General features: G+C 41.1%; 1 protein-coding gene across 1 annotated transcript in view; it reads left to right on the top strand.

Annotated features, from left to right (window-relative positions):
- The window catches only part of ATP11B (ATPase phospholipid transporting 11B (putative)), a 146533-nt gene that overhangs the window by 96228 nt on the left and 30749 nt on the right, over nt 1–19556 (top strand). The window contains exons 14-20 of the mRNA XM_044670954.1: nt 1071–1246; nt 3259–3327; nt 6774–6847; nt 9676–9779; nt 15857–16038; nt 17462–17665; nt 19239–19392. Coding sequence (XP_044526889.1) covers nt 1071–1246; nt 3259–3327; nt 6774–6847; nt 9676–9779; nt 15857–16038; nt 17462–17665; nt 19239–19392 — 963 coding nt within the window. The remainder of the gene's footprint in view (nt 1–1070; nt 1247–3258; nt 3328–6773; nt 6848–9675; nt 9780–15856; nt 16039–17461; nt 17666–19238; nt 19393–19556) is intronic.

Here is a 19556-nt window from a genome sequence, read left to right on the forward strand (position 1 = left end):
CTGAGAGAAAGAACTGTGGGAGTAGAAATACAGAAGAAAACTTATAATTTATCACTCATTTTATATGGGTATATGATTTGGGGTTTTGGTTTTAAAAGTTACCCTATTACAAAAATGAATAATAAACAGCTTTTGAGTGATTTTATTTATATACATATACATACATACATATATATATCCCACTGGAATTGCTTGTCAACTCTAAGAGAGGAGAAGGAGGCATGAATCATGTAACCATGGGAAAAAATTTTAAATAAAATTTTAAAACTAACTCACTCTTTTCTTTTTCTCTTTCTTCTTCTTTCTTTTTCTCTTTCTCCTCCTCTTCCTCTTCCTCTCCTCTCCTCTCTTCTCCTCTTTTTTCTCTCCCCACCTTCCTTCCCCTGTAAATAGTTTTGTTTGACAACATGCCCTGCTGGATACCTTTTTTAGGCTGTTAGTTATGGCCTCCCTTTTTCCAGCTTTGTGGAATCTGCTTCACTGGCAGAGCCTTTCAAAGCCCAAGGTCACCTCCAGGCCATGCTGAGGGATCAGAGCAGCCCTTGGCTGGAGGTGGTGCTAAGGATCTAGAGTCACAATACAGTTGAACTTGTTGATTTTCAGAAGAGTACCTACTATGTGTGTCTTGGGCATTGTGCTAGCTATCTTCTAGGGAAGAGGATCTAGCACTGCTCTTTATTTGGGGTCTTTATCCTTAGCAAAGGGCCTTCCAGTTTGGCATGTGTCATTATCAGTTGTTAAGTATTCCACACAAGCTAGAAATGGTATACCAAATACCATTTGGTCACCAGAGTAAGAACAATAGAAAATTCTTAAGCATTTGGAGTCTTGTTTAGAAAAGTCTTTAAGCAAGAATTGATATTTTATGTACTAGTCTATTAAAAATCTAGCAAGTTGTTTTAAAACCAAATAATCTTATAGGCAATGCCAGATTTTCAGAATTTTTGTCCTGAATTCTAGATTACCAGTTTATGTGCTTTTTGTTAACTAACATCTTTTTAGACCCTTACTTCCTATGCTATAGTCTGGGAATACTATTTGTCTCAGAAATGTGAATTATGTTTTTACAGATCAAGGAACAGGATCTCTTCTTTAAAGCAGTTGGTCTCTGTCACACAGTACAGATTAGCAGTGGCCAATCCGATGGTCTTGGGGATGGACCCTGGCACCCTGATGCAGCATCCTCAGAGTTGGAGTACTATGCTGCTTCCCCAGATGAAAAAGCCTTAGTTGAGGCTGCTGCAAGGTGAGTAGAGTGAAACTAATTACAGCCTGCAGCCTGAGTCAGCAAGTACTTAGGAAATCTGGCATCAAATCCTGGACCACTAGGACTGGATAGGACCATTCCCTTCTCTTTTTATGTCTGATATAATTGAGGTCTAGATGACTCAGTGCCAAGCTGAAGCAAGTGCCCAAGGCCTCATGTGCTCAACCTAGAGCAGTGATGGCGAGCTTTTTAGAGACCACATGCTATGTCCTGGGTGCCCTAGTGGATCCTGTATGGGGGAGGGGGGGTGTCACTTTTCAGGATGCTGTTGACCACTTTAGGCAGATGGGAGTGATTCCTGGGCCAGCAAGTCTTGCCAACATTTGATTAGAGGGAGGCAAAGCAGCTTAAACAGGATTCTAGAATAAGACGAGCTTGCCTGTTTTTAAAACAAAGTCATCCTTTGGGGCAGATAATCCTGATCTGGGTTCAGGTCAAGTTTGGGTTGCTCTTGCAACTGTACCAACAGTTCTTGCCACAGTCTGCATGACCTGAAGTCTTCTGGGTGAGGGTAGTCCTGCAAAGGATCCTTGTGCTTACCCCCAGTCTTGGAGGGGATGAAGTAGTGGGGTTTCCTTCCCTTTAGCGAGCCTGCACAGGTACATTCACTAAAACTGATGGTGATGGGGGTCATTGCAGGCAGGTCTTGATGGCCCCTCAGAAGGGGAGAGAATCTTGGCTCAGCAGGGGGGTCCTCCCTGGGGCTCAGCGTGGGCTTCTTCTGGAGAGGTTCAGATTTTGAAAGCAAAGGAGGAGCCCCAGGGAGGGGACAGGGAGGCTTTGAAGACTCAGAAGTCAGATGGGCACAAAGCATTTTTGGCATGAGCTTCCATCTCCTTCCTTCCAGCCTTCCAGGGTGGCTGCATGTGGCCCCTTAGCAGGGGCTCAGCCTTCTTGCCCAGGGGCCAAATCTCTCCTCAGGGAAAGAGGAAGGTCATGGGAGCCCTTGCCAGATAGGGGAGGGATTAAGGGAGGAGAATGGCCTGAGCACTCTGTTCAGGGGAGGGAGTAAGCACAGAGGAGAGGGGTGGAGAAAGGGAAGGGAGCCGCTCTGCTGGGGATGGCACATGTGCCCACAGGTCTCTGCGTGCCATATTTGGCACATGTGCCATAGGTTCATCATCACAGTTGTAGGGTTTTCACTATATCTTTCTGCCTCTTAATTCTATGTCTTCAGACCTGATTCCTACCCAAAAAGGCATATTTCATTACATGTCTTCATTAGGCTTTCCCAGTAAAATAAGATTGAGCTAGATTTTGTGCCTATGATATGTGCCCATTAAACATTAAATATAAAAGTATATTATAGCATGGATAAAGAGACAGTGAGGTAGTGATTGAGGAGTATAAGGCTGAGGAGCAAGAACAACTGGTTTCAGATCTCACCTCTTAACACTGGGCAAATTAGCTCAATTGTTTGTTCCAGATTTGACTATCTAGTCATAGAAAGGTTTAGCTTGTAAGAGGCTTTATATTAGGAATTCTTCATGCCAACAAAATCATTGGTGTTTCATATGTTTACATAATATTTATAGACATGTAGATGTCCAAGTTTTTCAAGATATTAGTGGATTTAGAATTTAAAATGAGTTTCACCGAGTTTGAAAAATTAATACAGAGATTTAGAATTTAATATGTTGTGAAGATGTATGAATTGTATGAATCCTATTAGGGCGAAATCTGAATAAATTCAGTTTTAGGAGACACTTAAATGATGTCATTCTTTGAAACCTTAGCTCAAGAAATATATACAATGCAGTAGCTCTTAAACTGATCGTGTTGGTGTGAAATTCTTTCCAGATCTTACTTTTTCAGGTTCTGAAAATGACCAGGTATTATTAACCATATTCACAAAGGAAGGACTTAAATGTATTTTAGATATGTATTTCAAATATTTTATTCAACCAAAACTACAAAGATGTATCATTATGAAACATTAAAATTATCCTGCAAAATTGTATATAATTTTCCCTCCCACCCTTTAAATTTAGAATTGGGGTCGTGTTTATGGGCAGTACTGAAGAAACTATGGAAATTAAAACCCTTGGAAAACTTGAAAGGTAATACTATTTAACCATCTTAATTTTCAAATTATCAATTGCATGTTACTCTTTATGTAAAATGAGATCAAAAGCTGTATATGTCTTGCTATGTGACTGCAACCATAGAGAAATTTTCTTCAATCCTCCAATTGTTAATTTCAATTGAGTAATAAATAGTGAAACATGCTTGCCAAATGTGTTCTCCCTATTGTGGAATTTTGTCCTGCATGGAATCCAGATTTCATACAATCAAAAACAGATTCTTCAACACTTTGATCCTTTGACTTCTACTTTGGGCAGATTGTTAATATTCTTTTGTTGTTGTTGTTAATATTGTTCTGATTGAAGCAAGCCTTATGCAGGGCCTTTTTCATATAATATCCAGATTTTCTCAGAAAAGGCAAAATCAAGATGGGGAAGTGCCAGAAAGAAGCCCAGCCTAGCTTCTGTATCTGTTATAATTATTGGAGGTCTCTTGATCTATTTGAGGTGGTAGAAATGATGTACAGAGAGAAATAAGATGACCCTTCTCCCTTATAACAGTTGCCCAGGCAGGATCCTTCAGGTCTAAGAGGTATATCCCTTCAGGACCCACCTGGGGTTAATTGATATGTTGATTTGGGCTCTTTAGCTTCAATAAGGACTTGTATTCTGACTGCTTTGAAAGCTTTGAAACTGCTTTAGGAAGGTACTTTAAACTTTATATTAAACAAGAAGGATAAGGGTAAAGGACTGTGGTATAGGAGACCCTATTCTAATGATTACTAATGAAATCTCAACTGCTAGCAGATGAAGAATCAATGTAGCTTCCCTCTGGTTCAGCCTGGCCAGGACTAAACCAGAGTAGGTAAACTGCTGGGATATCTTTAGCTTCTTCTTCAATAGATTTTCAGCCTTACAGTTGATTTATGTCCACCCTTTCCACCCTCTTCTTCATCTCCTGCCCACTTCCCGGATCCCTCCCGGGCCCTGGGAAACCTAGATATCTAGATGATGAAACTCCTAATATCTAGGGGCAGTAGACACCAAGGTGGTAATTAAGTACAGGTTGAAAACGGTATCTCAAATACATGAAGAGTTTGCAGAGAGATGTTTGCACCCTCTCACTCCAAGACCAGGATCCACCAATCTCCAGCCTCAGCACAGGTCAAAGACCCAGAACTTCTTCAGGGTTCTCAACTGCCCCCTCCTGCCTCTCGCATGCCTTCCCTGGGAACATTCCATCCAACTGACTTATTTGTCAATCAAAGGTGAACTTTAAGCTCCCAGAGATTCAATATAACATATCTTATTTCATCACAAAGACCTAGAAAATGCAGCAGACCAAATCTGATGAGAAAATCTAAGAAAAAATCTTTTCAGCCCGTCACCTTAGGGGCAAAGACTGAGTTCTGACAGGAGCACAAAAAGCAGGGAGCATTCTAGTAGCCAGGGCCAGAAAGAGACTGACAGTTGGTATCAGAAACCAAAAACTTTATCCAAGAAAATAACTGAAAATTAGACTTGACCATTTGAAACTTTGGACTCCACAAGATAGCAAGAAATGTTGCAGTAAAGTCATTCGGAAGATGTTGGCCTGGTAGTTTGCTTGGAAACAAAACAATTGGATGAAAAATGCAAATTGCTCAGATGATGATGATGGGCTGTGGTCAGTCTATACACACCCACTGATGCAGTCTACCATGAGTCTGATATACTCACTTCTCTGCATAGTCCTTGAACCAGTTTCTATTTCATCTCTTACCACTTGGTGAGATAATGAAATCTCATTGTAAACTTGCTCTAGGACTTAGGGATCTACAGTTTTACTTGTGCGGGTCCATCCTGTTCTGACACAGATCATACCACAAATGGCTTCATAGGTTGCTGTGGCCAAGAGATCATTACTTGTTGACTGGGACTCATGACCACAAACCTCAGTTGCTTTGCTCCCGAGATCCCTTGACATGACCCTTCAGCACCAAAAGGTGCCTACCTCTCCATATGGTATTGGAGGTAATGCTTTACTGAAGAAATAACAGGGTTCTTTAGGCATCTGGAAGGTGTTAAGGGGCTTAGAATCAGGAAGTGTCCTGACTAGGTGGGGTGACTCTGGCAAGTCAGTTCACCTCTGCCTGCCTCAGATTCCTCAGCTGTTAAATGAGATAACAACAGAGCCCATCTTTCAGGCAGACAATGATGAGATGAGAGAGTATTTTTGTATTAGCTTGGTGCCTGGCACATAGCAGGCTCCATGTGAATGCTGATTCCCTAAACCTGCTTTTGTTGTAAAATTACCTTGTTCACTTATGGAAGAATTCCCTGGTTGTGGTTTTTAGCATTTGATGAGCATCAATGTTAATCCTAGTTCTAGAATAAAATTTGTAAATTTTAATTCTGATGAATGCCTCATGTTGTGTGAAAGTGTGACTAGATTCTTCAAAGCTGTGAAAATCTAGTGGAAATTATAGTAGGTATCACCAGACCCTGGTGGATAGTCAGGAGGCCATGTGTTGGGGAAACCTTTTTTAGCCATAGAAACTTTTAATGAAACTGAGTCTTTGAGAAACTTTCATTTCCTTTTTTTTTTTTTTTTTAACCCTTGTACTTCGGTGTATTGTCTCATAGGTGGAAGATTGGTAAGGGTGGGCAATGGGGGTCAAGTGACTTGCCCAGGGTCACACAGCTGGGAAGTGGCTAAGGCCAGGTTTGAGCCTAGGACCTCCTGTCTCTAGGCCTGACTCTCACTCCACTGAGCTACCCAGCTGCCCCCTTTCATTTCCTTTTGTGGGGTAGTAGGGGGCAGCATTCTCCCTGGAAAAGTCCACAGATTCTTGAAGTACTAAGCAAGTGATCATCATGCAGGATCATTTGCTTTTCAGACTATAGCATCATCATTTTAAAAAAAATTATAATTGTAAAATTTACATCCCTCCTTCTTTTAGTCAATTTAGTTTTTGTTCCCTAGACTTCCTCCAATTGTTAAAAAGAATTTGAAATCTTCCAAATATGTACCTTTGTTTGATATATTTGGGGGACTTTTTATTCCTAGGTTGCACAGTGGATAGAGTGCTAGACCTGGAGTCCAAAAGATTCATTTTCCTGAGTCAAATCTGACCTCAGACACTTATTGGGTATGTGACCCTGGGCCAGTCCCATAACCCTATTTGCATCAGTTACCTCATCTGTAAAATAAGTGGAAGAAGGAAATAGCAAGCCACTCTAGTATCTTTGCTGAGAAAACTCTAAATGGGGTCACAAGGAGTCGGCCAGTACTGGTCACAACTGAAAAACATATCTTGATAATGTCTGATATTTTGTTGGCCTTATGGAATTTTACAGTAACTTCCAGATCACCTTAGAGCCCACCATCCTAATGCAATTCAATTTAATATCCTTTTACTCTTTTTACATTTAGGCTTTCTATAGTTTAAAAGGATAATTTCCTAATTGGATAGTTTATTTTCTTTCTATTTTTTTTTCAGGTACAAATTGCTTCATGTTCTGGAATTTGATTCAGATCGTAGGCGAATGAGTGTGATTGTACAGTCTCCTAAAGGTATGCAATCAAATAGCCTACAATTTTTTACTTGTGAAATATTTAGAATAATTGAATCTTGGGATTATAAGAGACAGAATCTAAGAACTAGAAGAAACCTCACAATTTGTCCCATTTCTTAAAAAGAACCACTTTACAGACATGCATACAAACATGTCAACCAACTTTGACTTAAGAACCCACTACCTCTTCAATTTATTCCATTTTTGGATAGCTCTAGATTATTGGGAAATGTTTGCTCTCACTAGAATCTGAATCTTCTCTTTATAACTTCCCTCCAACACTCCTAGTTCTGCCCCTGAAGCTAAGCAGAATACATTCGATCCCTTTTCTGTACAAAAGCCTGTCAGATAACTTAAAGACTTGCATCACTAGTCCTCTCCCTATAAGCATTCTCTTCAAATTAAATAGCTATCTCCCCTTCTCTCAGCCAGTCTTAAGGACATGATCTTTGGGCCTTTCACCATCTTGTTTATACTCTTTTCTAGGTGCCGTCCAGTTTGTCATTGACCTAGCACCTAGGACAATAGACTTTAGATCTGGTCTGAATGGCAGAGGGCAGTGATGGCATTACTACTTGCCTAGTTCTGGATACTATACCTCCCTTAATATAGCCTCATATTATATTAGGTTTTTTTGGCTGTCATCACACATAACTCATAAACCATTTTTCAGAAGAACTATCTATCAGTACCTCCATATCTTATTATACTAATTAAGTTTGGTTTTCTTGAACCCAAGTGTATGATCCTACATTTATATGTATTAAATTTGATCTTTTTAGATAGATTTGATGCATCATCTGACCTCCTAATAGTCCCTCTCAAGTTTGTTTTTACCTAAAAATTTGATCTTTGCCTTAACCAAGCAATTAATAAAAATGCTCATTGGCACAAGGTCTACTGTGCTAGAGTCCTCGGGCACTTTATCAGAGGCATTCTTTTTCTTTTTGTTTAAAAACCTTCAACTTCCATCTTAGAATAAACACTGTGTGTTGGAGCTAAGGCAGAGGAGAGTGGCAAGGGCTAGGCAGTTGGAGTTAAGTGGCTTGCCCAGAGTCATACAGCTAGGAAATGTCTAAGGCCAGATTTGAACCCAGGACCTCCCATCTCTAGGCCTGGCTCTCTGCACTGAGCCACTTACCTGCCCCCAGAGATTCTCTTCTAAGGTGGTTTTGAACCATGAATGGCAAGTCTCTTGGGCCCTCCCTTTAAGGAATTCTGTATACTCAACTGTGCTGAAATCTAGTCTTATTCATCAAGATGATGAACTTCTCTGTTGCCAGCTGCCTAGTGGAGATTGCAACTGTACATGCATATATTGGGCATTTCAAAATGAACATATCTAATTCCGAATTCATTAGCTTTCCTGATATAACCCAGTCTCATTCCAGATGAATTTGTTTCTCTCTACGCCATCACCATCCTCCCAGTCACCCAGGTTTGAAACCTCAGTGTTGTCCTGAACTCTCTGATTCACCCCCATATCCAGTTGGTTGTTATTTAAATTTGACAACATCTCTTCTCCTTTCTTTCCCATCACCCAGCTACTGCCCTGACATAGGTCCTTGGCTCCTCTCAAGTGCTGAGCATATAAGGCCCCACTGTCTGCCATACAGTCCTGCACTGTTTTAGAGTGCTCCACTTGGCCTCCCTGCCTCCTGTTCCTCCCCCCCTGCAGTCCATCCGTGCCTCTTAGCACAGTACCTTTTCATTTGCTGCCTCCATTCCCGGAGTACTGCTCACTGTGGTCCCTGGCTCCCCCCCTTCTGCAGGAGGACTTTTCCTGTGCACCCCCCCAGGGCCTTCTCTCTTAGGTGGCCTTCCATGTTCTCTTGTGTGCCCATCTGTTGTCAACCTGCTCTTTTTGCCAGTCAAATTGCAAGTGCCCTGCAGGCAAGGCCTGTTCTTGCCTTTTTGTATATTCCCCAGTATTTAGTATTGTGTCCAGCCTAGAGTCAGCGCTTAACAGATGCTTATGTCCAGAATACCAGACTCCTAACTCAGAGCCTGGCACACAGGAGATGTTTGCTCACCATTTCTTGATTGATATGTTGAGAAAATTTAGATCAGCATTTCCTTGGTGCCAGTTAGTAACTATGAAAGAAGACAACAAGGGAATGAAGTAACTTCTTGTGATAATTTCTTCCTTTTTGAGAAGATTGCTAACTGTCCCTTAGTGATCCATTCTAGAGTTTTCCTAGGAAAATAAAACATGAGCTCCCTGACATTCCTTTCCAACCTTGTCTCCATCTTCTGTGGCATATCTCCTGTTTTCCAAAGTCTTTCAGAGATCTCTGCCAGGGCTTCAGCAATAACCTCCTTTGGTGCTTTATGTTGTTTTGCCCATCATTTGCCCAGACCTGTTGACTGCATGGGTCGTGACTTGTTTTCTTAGTATCTGTCACCTCACCTCAGATTTTAGCACCTTATTTGTCCTGCTCTTTCCTGTTCAGACAGTGGAGGGCATTGGAGACCTATGTTCAGATCATGCTCTAATGTGGTTAGCATGTTGTTTGACCTCCCTGGTACTCTGAGATTCCCTTCCAGCTCTAGGTCTAGGATCCTAGCATATTTTTCCTTGTCCAAAACAGAGCAAACAAACCAAAAGTGTAAAAGGGTTGTCCCACTACCCACTGTGATCTAGGACTTGGATCCCTTCTGGGCTTCTTAATTTTTTCATAATAGAGCTTTAAAAATTATTCTTGTTGTCCTCTACCTTCCTTCCCAGCCCCTGCACTTATTGTGGCCATTAGACCTTTGAATATTTGACTTATAACATTTTTAGCCACAATCCAAAGGAAATTTTGATTCCCTTTCCCCTCCCAGGTGAGAAACTTTTGTTTTCTAAAGGAGCCGAGTCTTCAATTCTTCCTAATTGTATTGGTGGTGAAATAGAAAAAACAAGAATTCACGTAGATGAATTTGCTTTGGTGAGTATAAATTTCAATAACAATTAAAATATATAAGTAAAATATATATTAGTCCTTGGGAGTTTTTTTTTGCATTAGAAGTTTATAAAAAACTTAAAGAAATTATATAATTTTTAAATTACATTTGTTTGGCCACTATATAGAACAAATGCTTTTATACTATAGTCTATACTTAAGATTTTAGAGGGCTTTCCATGTGAATTGTTTGTTTAAAGAAAAGGTTGTAACTTAAGAACAGATTTTAAAAGTCATTTGGTTATTAATTTATCTGGGAAATAATCTAGAAGTTTTAGGAAACTTTATGTTAATTCAAAGTGTAATGACAGCCAAGAAGGCTATTGGTATTATATGGGTAATATTAAGAACTTAGGTCTTATTACATTAGGTAAGGAGCAGAGGAGCTGTTTTGAGTACAAATTGGATTTTGGTACACATCTGAGGCAAAGGTTCTTTGGAATGTTAAGAGAGGGAGTCTGCAAATCAACTGTAACTTAGGTTGTCAGTTGTTGCTCTGAACTGAGAGGGACAAGCTGCTGTTTTCTACTCTCATAAGCTTAGTTTGGCATTTCAGGGAAAGGAAGTTAAATCCTGAAAGGTCTTAGCGTTTTTCCCTATTACCAATCTAGGGAAACACTAGGATTTGATTCAGTGATTGATTTACTGTGACTGATTACTAATTTCATCTTTAAGAAGACCACAGAAAATCCTATTTTGCTGTAGGCTCTGGGTAAAAACCCAGAATCGCAGCTAGCTATCTAAGCTTCAGCCAGCTGGCTTTGCTATTCTTTATAACTAGAGACATAGTTAAAACTTTATACAATCTTATAAGGATATTAGTGTTAGGTTATTTTAGAATAAGGACATTTTGGGGTTAATTAGAAATCAGGAAGTCAGTGTACCCTGGGAAACCAGGACTGAAGAGGTTTCATGTGAAACCAGCTGGTTTGTGCATTAAGTTAGATCCCCTTAGATTAGTAATCCCTTTTTATATCCTTATATTCGTTTATACTATACTACAATTTCAATAAATAGTTTGTTTTGAGAGAGAGAGAGACTCCAGGGTGTTCCTTGTGCTGAGCCCTGAGGGAAGTTCATAGCTGAGCTTCACCTCACTACTACATACTGAGGGTACTTTGTAAACTATCTATCAAAGTATCTGAATCAGTTATCAACATAATTTTTACAATATCTCTTAGGCTGAAGTGAGTGAGCTGTAATTTCCAGGGCAAGAAAGGTACTAGATCAAGTGTTAAGTTTAGTCGTAGGTGCCGTTTCTCAAAGCTTAATGAGCCAGAGAGTGCCAAGATAGTCCATGCAAGAGGGCATCTTTATAGATCCCATAGTCTGTTCTCTTTAGCAAAACCCAAAGAAGCTGAATGAGTTCGCCTAAAGTCACCCAGGTGGAATGTGCCAGTGTCTTAGTGTAGCTTTCTGACTCAACAATTATCTGGAGTACTTCCTGTTCCTCCAAGCTGCCTTCTTCCCTTTGGTCAAGAACCACCGTGTCATATTTAGGACTGCTAATGACCCCAGAGGCCAACCCTCTTCATTTACAAAGATTAAAGTGGCCTCTACTAGCTCAAGCTTACACAGATAGTAAGTGAAAGAACTGGTGTTTGAATTCGGTCCTCTACCTTCAGGCAACCAGTATATTTTCCACTGTACCACGTCTTAATTAAAGATCTTTAGAGAACGCTCTTCAAGGATCATTAAAGGAAATGAGGATGTTTAGCTTGGAGAGGAGAATGCCAGTGAGACATACTACACATCCTCACAGATTGGTAGAACCTTTTCTTGTTTTTTGTTTTTTTTTTAAACCCTTAACTTCTGTGTATTGACTTATAGGTGGAAGAGTGGTAAGGGTAGGCAGTGGGGGTCAAGTGACTTGCCCAGGGTCACACGGCTGGGAAGTGTCTGAGGCCGGATTTGAACCTAGGACCTCCCGTCTCTAGGTCTGGCTCTCAATCCACTGAGCTACCCAGCTGCCCCCAGAACCTTTTAAGTAAAAGAAAGATCAGACTTGTCTTTCTTGGCTAATCAGACCAGAACCTAGAGCTGTCTTTGGCTAACCTATGGCACATGTGCCAGAGGGAGCTGCTCTCCTTTCCCTCTCCACCATGCCTGAGGACATTTCCCACATCACTTGCCCCTCTGCCTAGCAGCCCAATGGGAGCACTTCTTCCCTCCCCTGTCTGGGGTAAGGGGGAGACTCACGTGGGACATGAGTTTGCCATTTGGGCACTTGGTCTCTAAAACATTCGCCATCACTGACCTAGAGCAATCAGTGGAAATTGGAGTGGACAAGAGGGTGGGGTGGCAGTGGTTGAGTTTGATATAAGGAAAAACTAGCAAGAGCCACTCAAATGGAATGAGGCTGCATCAGGAGATGGTGAGATCCCCTTTGCCAGCAGTCCTTTAAACAAAGGGCAGGGACAGGTCAAGGAGTTTGGACTGGCCATACTGACAAATCAAGGTCACTCTCCCTCAGTCTCTTCCCCATGTGTCAGCTTCTAAGTCAGGTGATTATCATTATGGAATCTGAGAGACCATCTCTTTCCTATATAAGAGTCTCTTTGATAGCACCATTCTTTTGCCTCTAGTTTAAATTCTCTGAAAGCTATAGTTTTTTCACAGATCCCAACAAAACAAATGGTTGATACAGAAGTGTTCACAGCCTTTTGTAGGCTTAGGTTGTTTTTCAAGGAGGGGTTTGTAAGTCAGTGACTTCCTGTAGTTTTCAAACTGCTGGAAGTTGGTATGTTTCTAAATCTGTATTTCTCAAGTTCTCATTTGAGTAAAATAGGATATTGGTGCATTCTCTTGGAAAGATAGATAACCTTTTTTATGCTCTTATTTCAGTGATTATTTTTACACCAGTATACTCCCTCAAAAACCGTAGCCCCCAGTATCTAGGAATCATCATTTCACAACTTTCTAAAATATTAAGCTACTCAGTATAAAAGTATTAAAAATAATACCTAAGAATAGCTAATATTTCTATAGCACTTCAATGTTTGCAAAATGCCTTACATATATTATCTCATTTGAGACTCAAAACAACTCTGCAAGGTAGCAGCTATTATTATAGATGAGGAAACTGAGACTGGCAGAGATTAAGTGACTTGCCCAGCATTAAGCATCTAAGTAAGGGTCTGAGGCAGGTTTTAAACTCAGGTCTTCCTGACTCCCAAGTTCAGAATTCTATATACTCTGTCACCCTGTTAATAGATAGTAGTTATTTTTAATTACTCATATCCACGCCAGTGATGTGCTAGGTGCTATATTGAAAACTGAATTAATTTTACAGTGATGCTTTTCCTTTAATTAAATTTAGGAGGCAAAATACAAACTTTCAGAATATGCTTAGGGAACAAGTTTACTGACATGGTACTTAAGAATCTAAATTAAAAAGAAACATAAGGAAAGAAAGTAAAATTCATCAGAAACTCAGAAATGGAGTAGTTTCAGCAGAAAAGGACAGAATAAATAGAGAGGTAAAGTGAAATTAGAGAATAAAGCAATAAGTTAATACTTTATACATATAAGCTATTGATAATAATAAAACATAAAAAATTATGCACACTAAAAGTCATCTAGGACCATCATAAAACACTGGAAATGAGACAGAAGAAAGTTTTATTGTTAAAAAAGAAAGCAGAGACTCTTCATTTGAAATATATGAGCACAAAGCTGACCATCAATAAAAGACTGAGAGATGAAGAAAGAAGTTAGAAGTCAGAGAAACCCAGTCTCAGTATCTAAGAATTAAGTCTGATAAAGCCATTCAGGTTTTATTGTACATATGAGATTGACTGGGAGACAGAATTCCATTTCCAGATAATCAGGAATGAGATTTAAGGAGAGAGTGGAGTAGTGTGTGTATAAGATCCATAGAAAGGAATTTGCTTAGTGGAGTCATGCTAATAATAGCAAAAATTTCTAGTACTTGCTTTATATGTCATTTCTTTTAACCCTCTCAAGAATTGGAAGATGCAAATACTATTATCCTCATTTCATGGATGAGGAAAATGAGCCTTAAAGATTAAGTGATTTGTCTAGCATCACGCAGCCAGGAAGTTCTGAGGCAGGTTTGAATTTTGGCCTTCCTGACTCCAAGTTTAGCTCTCTGATAAGGAATTAAGCCCTGCTGGTGAAGTACACTAATACTTCCATGTACACTGCCATGTTGAAGCAACTGCATCCCCATCTTTCTTGCCACGGTCAAACCATCAATTAGTTTCCTTTCAGGCTTGTCTCTGTCTCTTAGGTTTCAGTCTCTTCATCTTAGCTAAGTCCTTCCCTGCTGCCTTCATACATATCTGACTTTCTTCATCCTTCTAAATCATTAGCTTGACCCAAATGGCTCCTCAGACTCTCACCCAATCTCCTTTTTCCCTTGCCTAAACTTGACCCTGCTGCCTCCCTTCACTACTCAACCCTTTGCAGTTTGGCTTCCAGCCTCCCTCTCAGCTACTGCTGCTTTCAGACCATCAGTGATCTCTTTATGAACAATCCCTGATCTCTTCTGTGTCCTCATTGATCACTTTCCACAGTGCTTCACTTGATGGCCATGGCCTCCCCTTGGATCTGCTCCTTTCTGATTCTTTGTGACAGTGTGTTCTGCTGATTCTCCTGCCACCTGGTTGTTTGATCCTTTTCAGTTTACTCTGAAGGACCCATCACACGTGTCTCTTCTAAAGCTATTTCCTTAGCTTGGTCCTTGACTGTCTTCTCTCCTTTCTTCCCTCTCCTTCCCAACCCTTCAACTCACTCTTCTCTTTTCTTCTCTCCTCTGTCCTCCAATCTTTTTTTCCTTCTCCTTTGTCCCCCACCCCTTTTCTTCCCCCCCGCCCCTCTTTCTTTGCTCCTTAGCAATCCTAGGGGTTCAGCTATTGCCTCTCTGTAAATGACTTGGACTGAATTCTTTAGCATCTCCCCCTGGATGTCTTAAAAGACATCAAACTCAACATATCTCAGACATAATTCATTGTCTTTACCTGGATATCTGTTCCTCTTTCAAATGACACTATTTGTGTTGAGACCACCTCCGTCCTTCCCATCACCGAGGTTTGCAGCCTCCTTGACTCATCCCTCTCCATCAGTTCCCATCTCCCAGTTGCTGAGTTGGGTTTTCCCTCTAGAACTTTTCTCCTGACTGTCCCCTTTTCTTTGCTCAAAAGGCCTCCTCTCTTCTTCGGGGCATCATGACATCTTGCCCAAGATTACGATAGGATTCTTATTGGGCTTTCTGTATCTATTCTAGGTTAACCTTCATTAGTCTGCCAGATTGATATTCCTAAAGTAGAGTTTGCTCCTGTTGCATCAACAGCTTCCTCTTACCTGACATAAAATACAACCTCCTTGGGCATTTTAAGCCCTTCATAGTCTGGCTGCAGCCTACTTTTCCATGTGACTTCTAACATCATACCTTTGCACAGGCTCTCCTTGCCTCCAGTCCTTTTCTTCTGTGCTTAGCACCTCTGGGAATCCTCACTGCCCTTCAAAGCTTATTTTAGTATTCAGCACTTTACTGAAGGTCCTGTTCTCTGATAATGAGCCTCTGTTACCTACAGCCCACTGCTGGTGCCAGGAGCAAAGTATATCCATCTAAATCAGTGGTTCCCAAACTTTTTTGGCCTACCGTCCCCTTTCCAGAAAAAAAATATTACTTAGCCCCCTGGAAATTAATTTTTTTTTAAATTTTAATAGCAATTAATAGGAAAGATAAATGCACCTGTGGCCATCATCACCTCTCTGGATCGCTGCAGCACCCACCAGGGGGCGGTAGCGCCCACTTTGGGAATCACTGATCTAGATGGAGAGTCCCCAGAGTCTGGGCCTTTCCTGAGAGTTCTCCACAGCTCTGGATGAGCCACGCAAGGAGGGCTTTGATGGATGGGCTTTGTTCAAAGCTGTGGCTTGGGCTGACTGGTGTGCCAAAGGGAGCATTTAGTTTTGCTGAGTAAAGAACAATTGTTTATGATTTGCCTTATATTAATAGGTGGCCAGTTTACAGTGAAAGAGATGCTAACCTAGCTTTTTGACCCTCTGTCGTTATCTTGCATTTCTTGTCCTAGAAAGGGCTAAGAACTCTGTGTGTAGCATACAGACGATTCACACCTGAAGAGTTTGAGGAAGTGGACAGGCGCCTTTTGGACGCCAGAACTGCCTTACAGCAGCGTGAGGAGAAGCTGGCTGAGGCCTTCAACTGCATAGAGAAAGAACTGCTGTTACTCGGGGCCACAGGTGTAGAAGACAGGTAAGCAGGGTCTGGGTGCTCCCTCAGGCATATGAAAACAAGTTGGTGCTCCAGAGAGAAGAAAACTGGGGAGAGAGTTGTCAGACTTAGAATACACTCCTCTCTTCTCTTTTGCCTTTCAGAATCTGAATCCACCCTCACCTCCCCACCAAAATCTGAATCTTCCTTCAACACTGCATTTCCCAGAGCTTCAGGCATTCTCTCCTTCCCCTAGTGTTTCTAGACCTTTCTTTTGACTTCCTCACTTCACTTGTATATACCTTTATACATGTCATGAGACCATTTGGCAATGAATAAAGGACAAAAGCATATTGCACCTACTCTATGCCAGCTACTGTGCTCAGAGCTTTAAAATGATCTCACCTGATCCTCACAACAGCCTTGGGGAGGTAGCTGCTGTTATTTTTTTTACAGTTGTGGAAACTGAAGCGAATAAGCTTATCCACAGTCACTCAACTAGGAAGTGTCTAAGGCTAGATTTGAACTCAGATCTTCATGACTTCAAGCCCAGGGCTCTGTCCTGCCTCAAAGTTAGGAAGACCTGGGTTCAGATCTCAGCTTTAACACCTCCTGGCTGTATGGGTCCTTGGGCACGTCACCTGAGCTCTCTCAGTAGCCTAGGCAGAGGTATCAAAGGGGCCCCTGACCAGGTGCATATTGATGATGTTTTAGACTATAAATTATTTCCCAGGGACATTCTAATCTGGTCTCAAACACTCTGGAGTCATTTGGGGTCAGGGTTGTGGTGTTTGATACCTCTGCTTTAGGCAGCTTTTTAACTATAAGTTTCAAAACAGTTGGCAATTTATATTGACTGAAGAAATTTCCCCACTGGAACTTGCTTATTAATACCAGTGACATCACAAGTCTAGGCCAAAAAAGACCCAAGACATCTTCTGATTCCCAGAATGATGAAAACTTTCCAAAGACAAAGGCTCTCCCACCAACCCCACTCATTCTACACTTCATGTCTATTGCATTGGATAAACTCATCTAAATATCAAGACTCAAGGTTTAAATGAAGAAGAGAGGAAAATAGAGCAATCTGTTATAAGATAAAATTAAAATTAAATGTCAGACTAAAGTTACAACATTCTTAGAATTAAATATTGTTCTCACTTTTCTTTGATTTTGAGATCTTTGGACCTCAGTTTGTACTTTTGATAAGGTATTTCTTTCCCTAACTACCTATTTACACCTTGAAATTTAAACTTCTCTGGTGGCAAAAAATCCTGGTGGCTTGTCACAATTCAGATATTAGAATTATAATATAGAGATTCTGACTTAAACATGTAGTCACTAATGGTTCTGAGCTCTGTGTAACATTGATAGAACAGAATTGAAAATCCACATTCTTTGTATTAAGCACATTGTTCTGCTCAGATGGGGCTGTGCCAAATGGTTTTGATTCTCTGATTTTCAGGCTTCAAGATAAAGTGAGAGAAACCATTGAAGCCTTGCGCATGGCAGGCATCAAAATCTGGGTACTTACTGGTGACAAACATGAAACCGCCATCAGCGTGAGTCTGTCATGTGGACATTTTCATAGGACCATGAACATCCTTGAGCTGGTCAACCAGAAGTCAGACAGTGAGTGTGCAGAACAGCTGAGGCGACTGGCCAGAAGGTACTAAAACATCTCCAAGATGGTCCAGGTGAAGAAGGGGCATCCTGGTCCCTTCAGTCACAGCCTACCAAGTTTTACACTTGATAGTCTGGGCATATTCTAATCTGGGTAACAAATGTGATTACCTGTTGGGGCTCACCTAGCACCATACACTTCTCAGTGCCCCAGCAGTCCTGCAGGACAGATATGGATGTCAGTTGATTGATTTAAATTCTTCAAAGGGAAACTGATAAATCAGGAGGCTTTTTTAAATAGAGAGGGACCTTGGGCCATGGAGTGTCACTGTTGGGGTAGCTCATTTAGCTGAAACTTTTCCAGGCAAGGGAACTCTTCTCATTGATTTATGCCAGATACTGGCCATCTCTGTGGTGGCTGTTTAAATGCTATTCATCCAGTGGGGTCAATTAGAAGTCCCAGGGAATTCGTTTTCACATTACAACTTGTATTTTAACTTGGATGCTTTTGAGCACAGATCATTTGTATTGAGTCAACACTGTGATATATTGACCAAATAAGCTGGTAGGGTTTTAGGTACCTAGATTTAGTGTCCAATACTTGGAAGGTGAAAAATATCAAATGTAATGTTGCACATTTATGTGCATAACCTTTGTGCTCATTCAAGTTCAATCAGAAAGCACTTAGTAAGTGCCTCCTGTGTGCTACGTAATGTGTTATGTACTAGGGTCAGGAAGAAATCAATAAGACAGTCCTTTTTCTTAAGGAGCCCGTGGTCTAATGGGGGATGCATCCAAACTACTATGTACAAGCAAGATATTCAGAATAATTTAGAGATCATATAAGGAGAAGACACTAGCATTAAAGGGAGATCAGGAAATCTCCTTGCAGAAGGCAGTAATTTAGCTGACACTTCAGGGAAGCCAGGAGATGGAGATAGAGATGGGGATGAAGAAGGAAAGAATTCCAAACCTGGGGGACAACGTCACTAGCTTGCCAAAGTTCATGGAGGGGGAGTGAAGTGTGAGAAACTGGGAAGGTAAGAATGAGCCAGCTTACGAAGGGCTTTAAAAGCTGTAAGATTTTGTATTTGATTCTGAAGTCTTAGGGCAATATAGGAAGTAATTGAAGGAGTGGGAAGGAGGGGTTGGGGATGCTGTCATTCATAGTCTCCTCTCCTCCCCACCCTTTTTTTAAACCATTATCTTCTGCCTTAGAGTTAAAACTATATATTGGTTTCAAGACAGAAGAGTGGTGATGGCTAGGCAATGGGGGTCAAGTGATCACACCGCTAGGAAGTGACTGAGGCCAGATTTGGACACAGGACTTCCTGTCTTCAGACCTAGTTCTCTATCCACAGAGCCACCTAACTGTTTTCCCCATTTCCCTCTCTTAAATGCCATGTGCTACCCCCCAGGAATCACATGGCCTTCCAGTATGCAGGCATATAGGGTCATGATAGCAGAATGCTCCATATAAACCGCTACCCCATAACAGAATCAATGACTACGTAGAAAGAGTAAAAACCGCAATTTTAGGGGGGCAAAAAATCTGTTATTGTTTAAATGTAAATGGGGCTGAAGCATTCTGTTGAAATTCAGAGTGTTCTCCTTTTCAGAATCACAGAAGATCATGTGATCCAGCATGGACTGGTGGTAGATGGGAGCAGCCTTTCCCTGGCTCTGAGAGAGCATGAGAAGATATTCATGGACGTGTGTAAGAGTTGCTGCGCTGTGCTCTGTTGTCGCATGGCCCCACTACAGAAGGCAAAAGTACGTGGCATCCTCAGGCCTGGGAACCCGGCTGGGCCCCTGCACAGGAGCTGTGGGCAGCCTGGGAGCTGCCCTTTGCACTTCCTTTAATTCATAGAACACTGGATTAAAATGAAAGTCGCTGAAATTTCCACCTTTTTTGGGATGTGTTTATTAGCAAAGAT

The sequence above is a fragment of the Gracilinanus agilis genome, chromosome 3, assembly GCF_016433145.1.
Source record: "Gracilinanus agilis isolate LMUSP501 chromosome 3, AgileGrace, whole genome shotgun sequence".
Lineage (NCBI taxonomy): Eukaryota > Metazoa > Chordata > Mammalia > Didelphimorphia > Didelphidae > Gracilinanus > Gracilinanus agilis.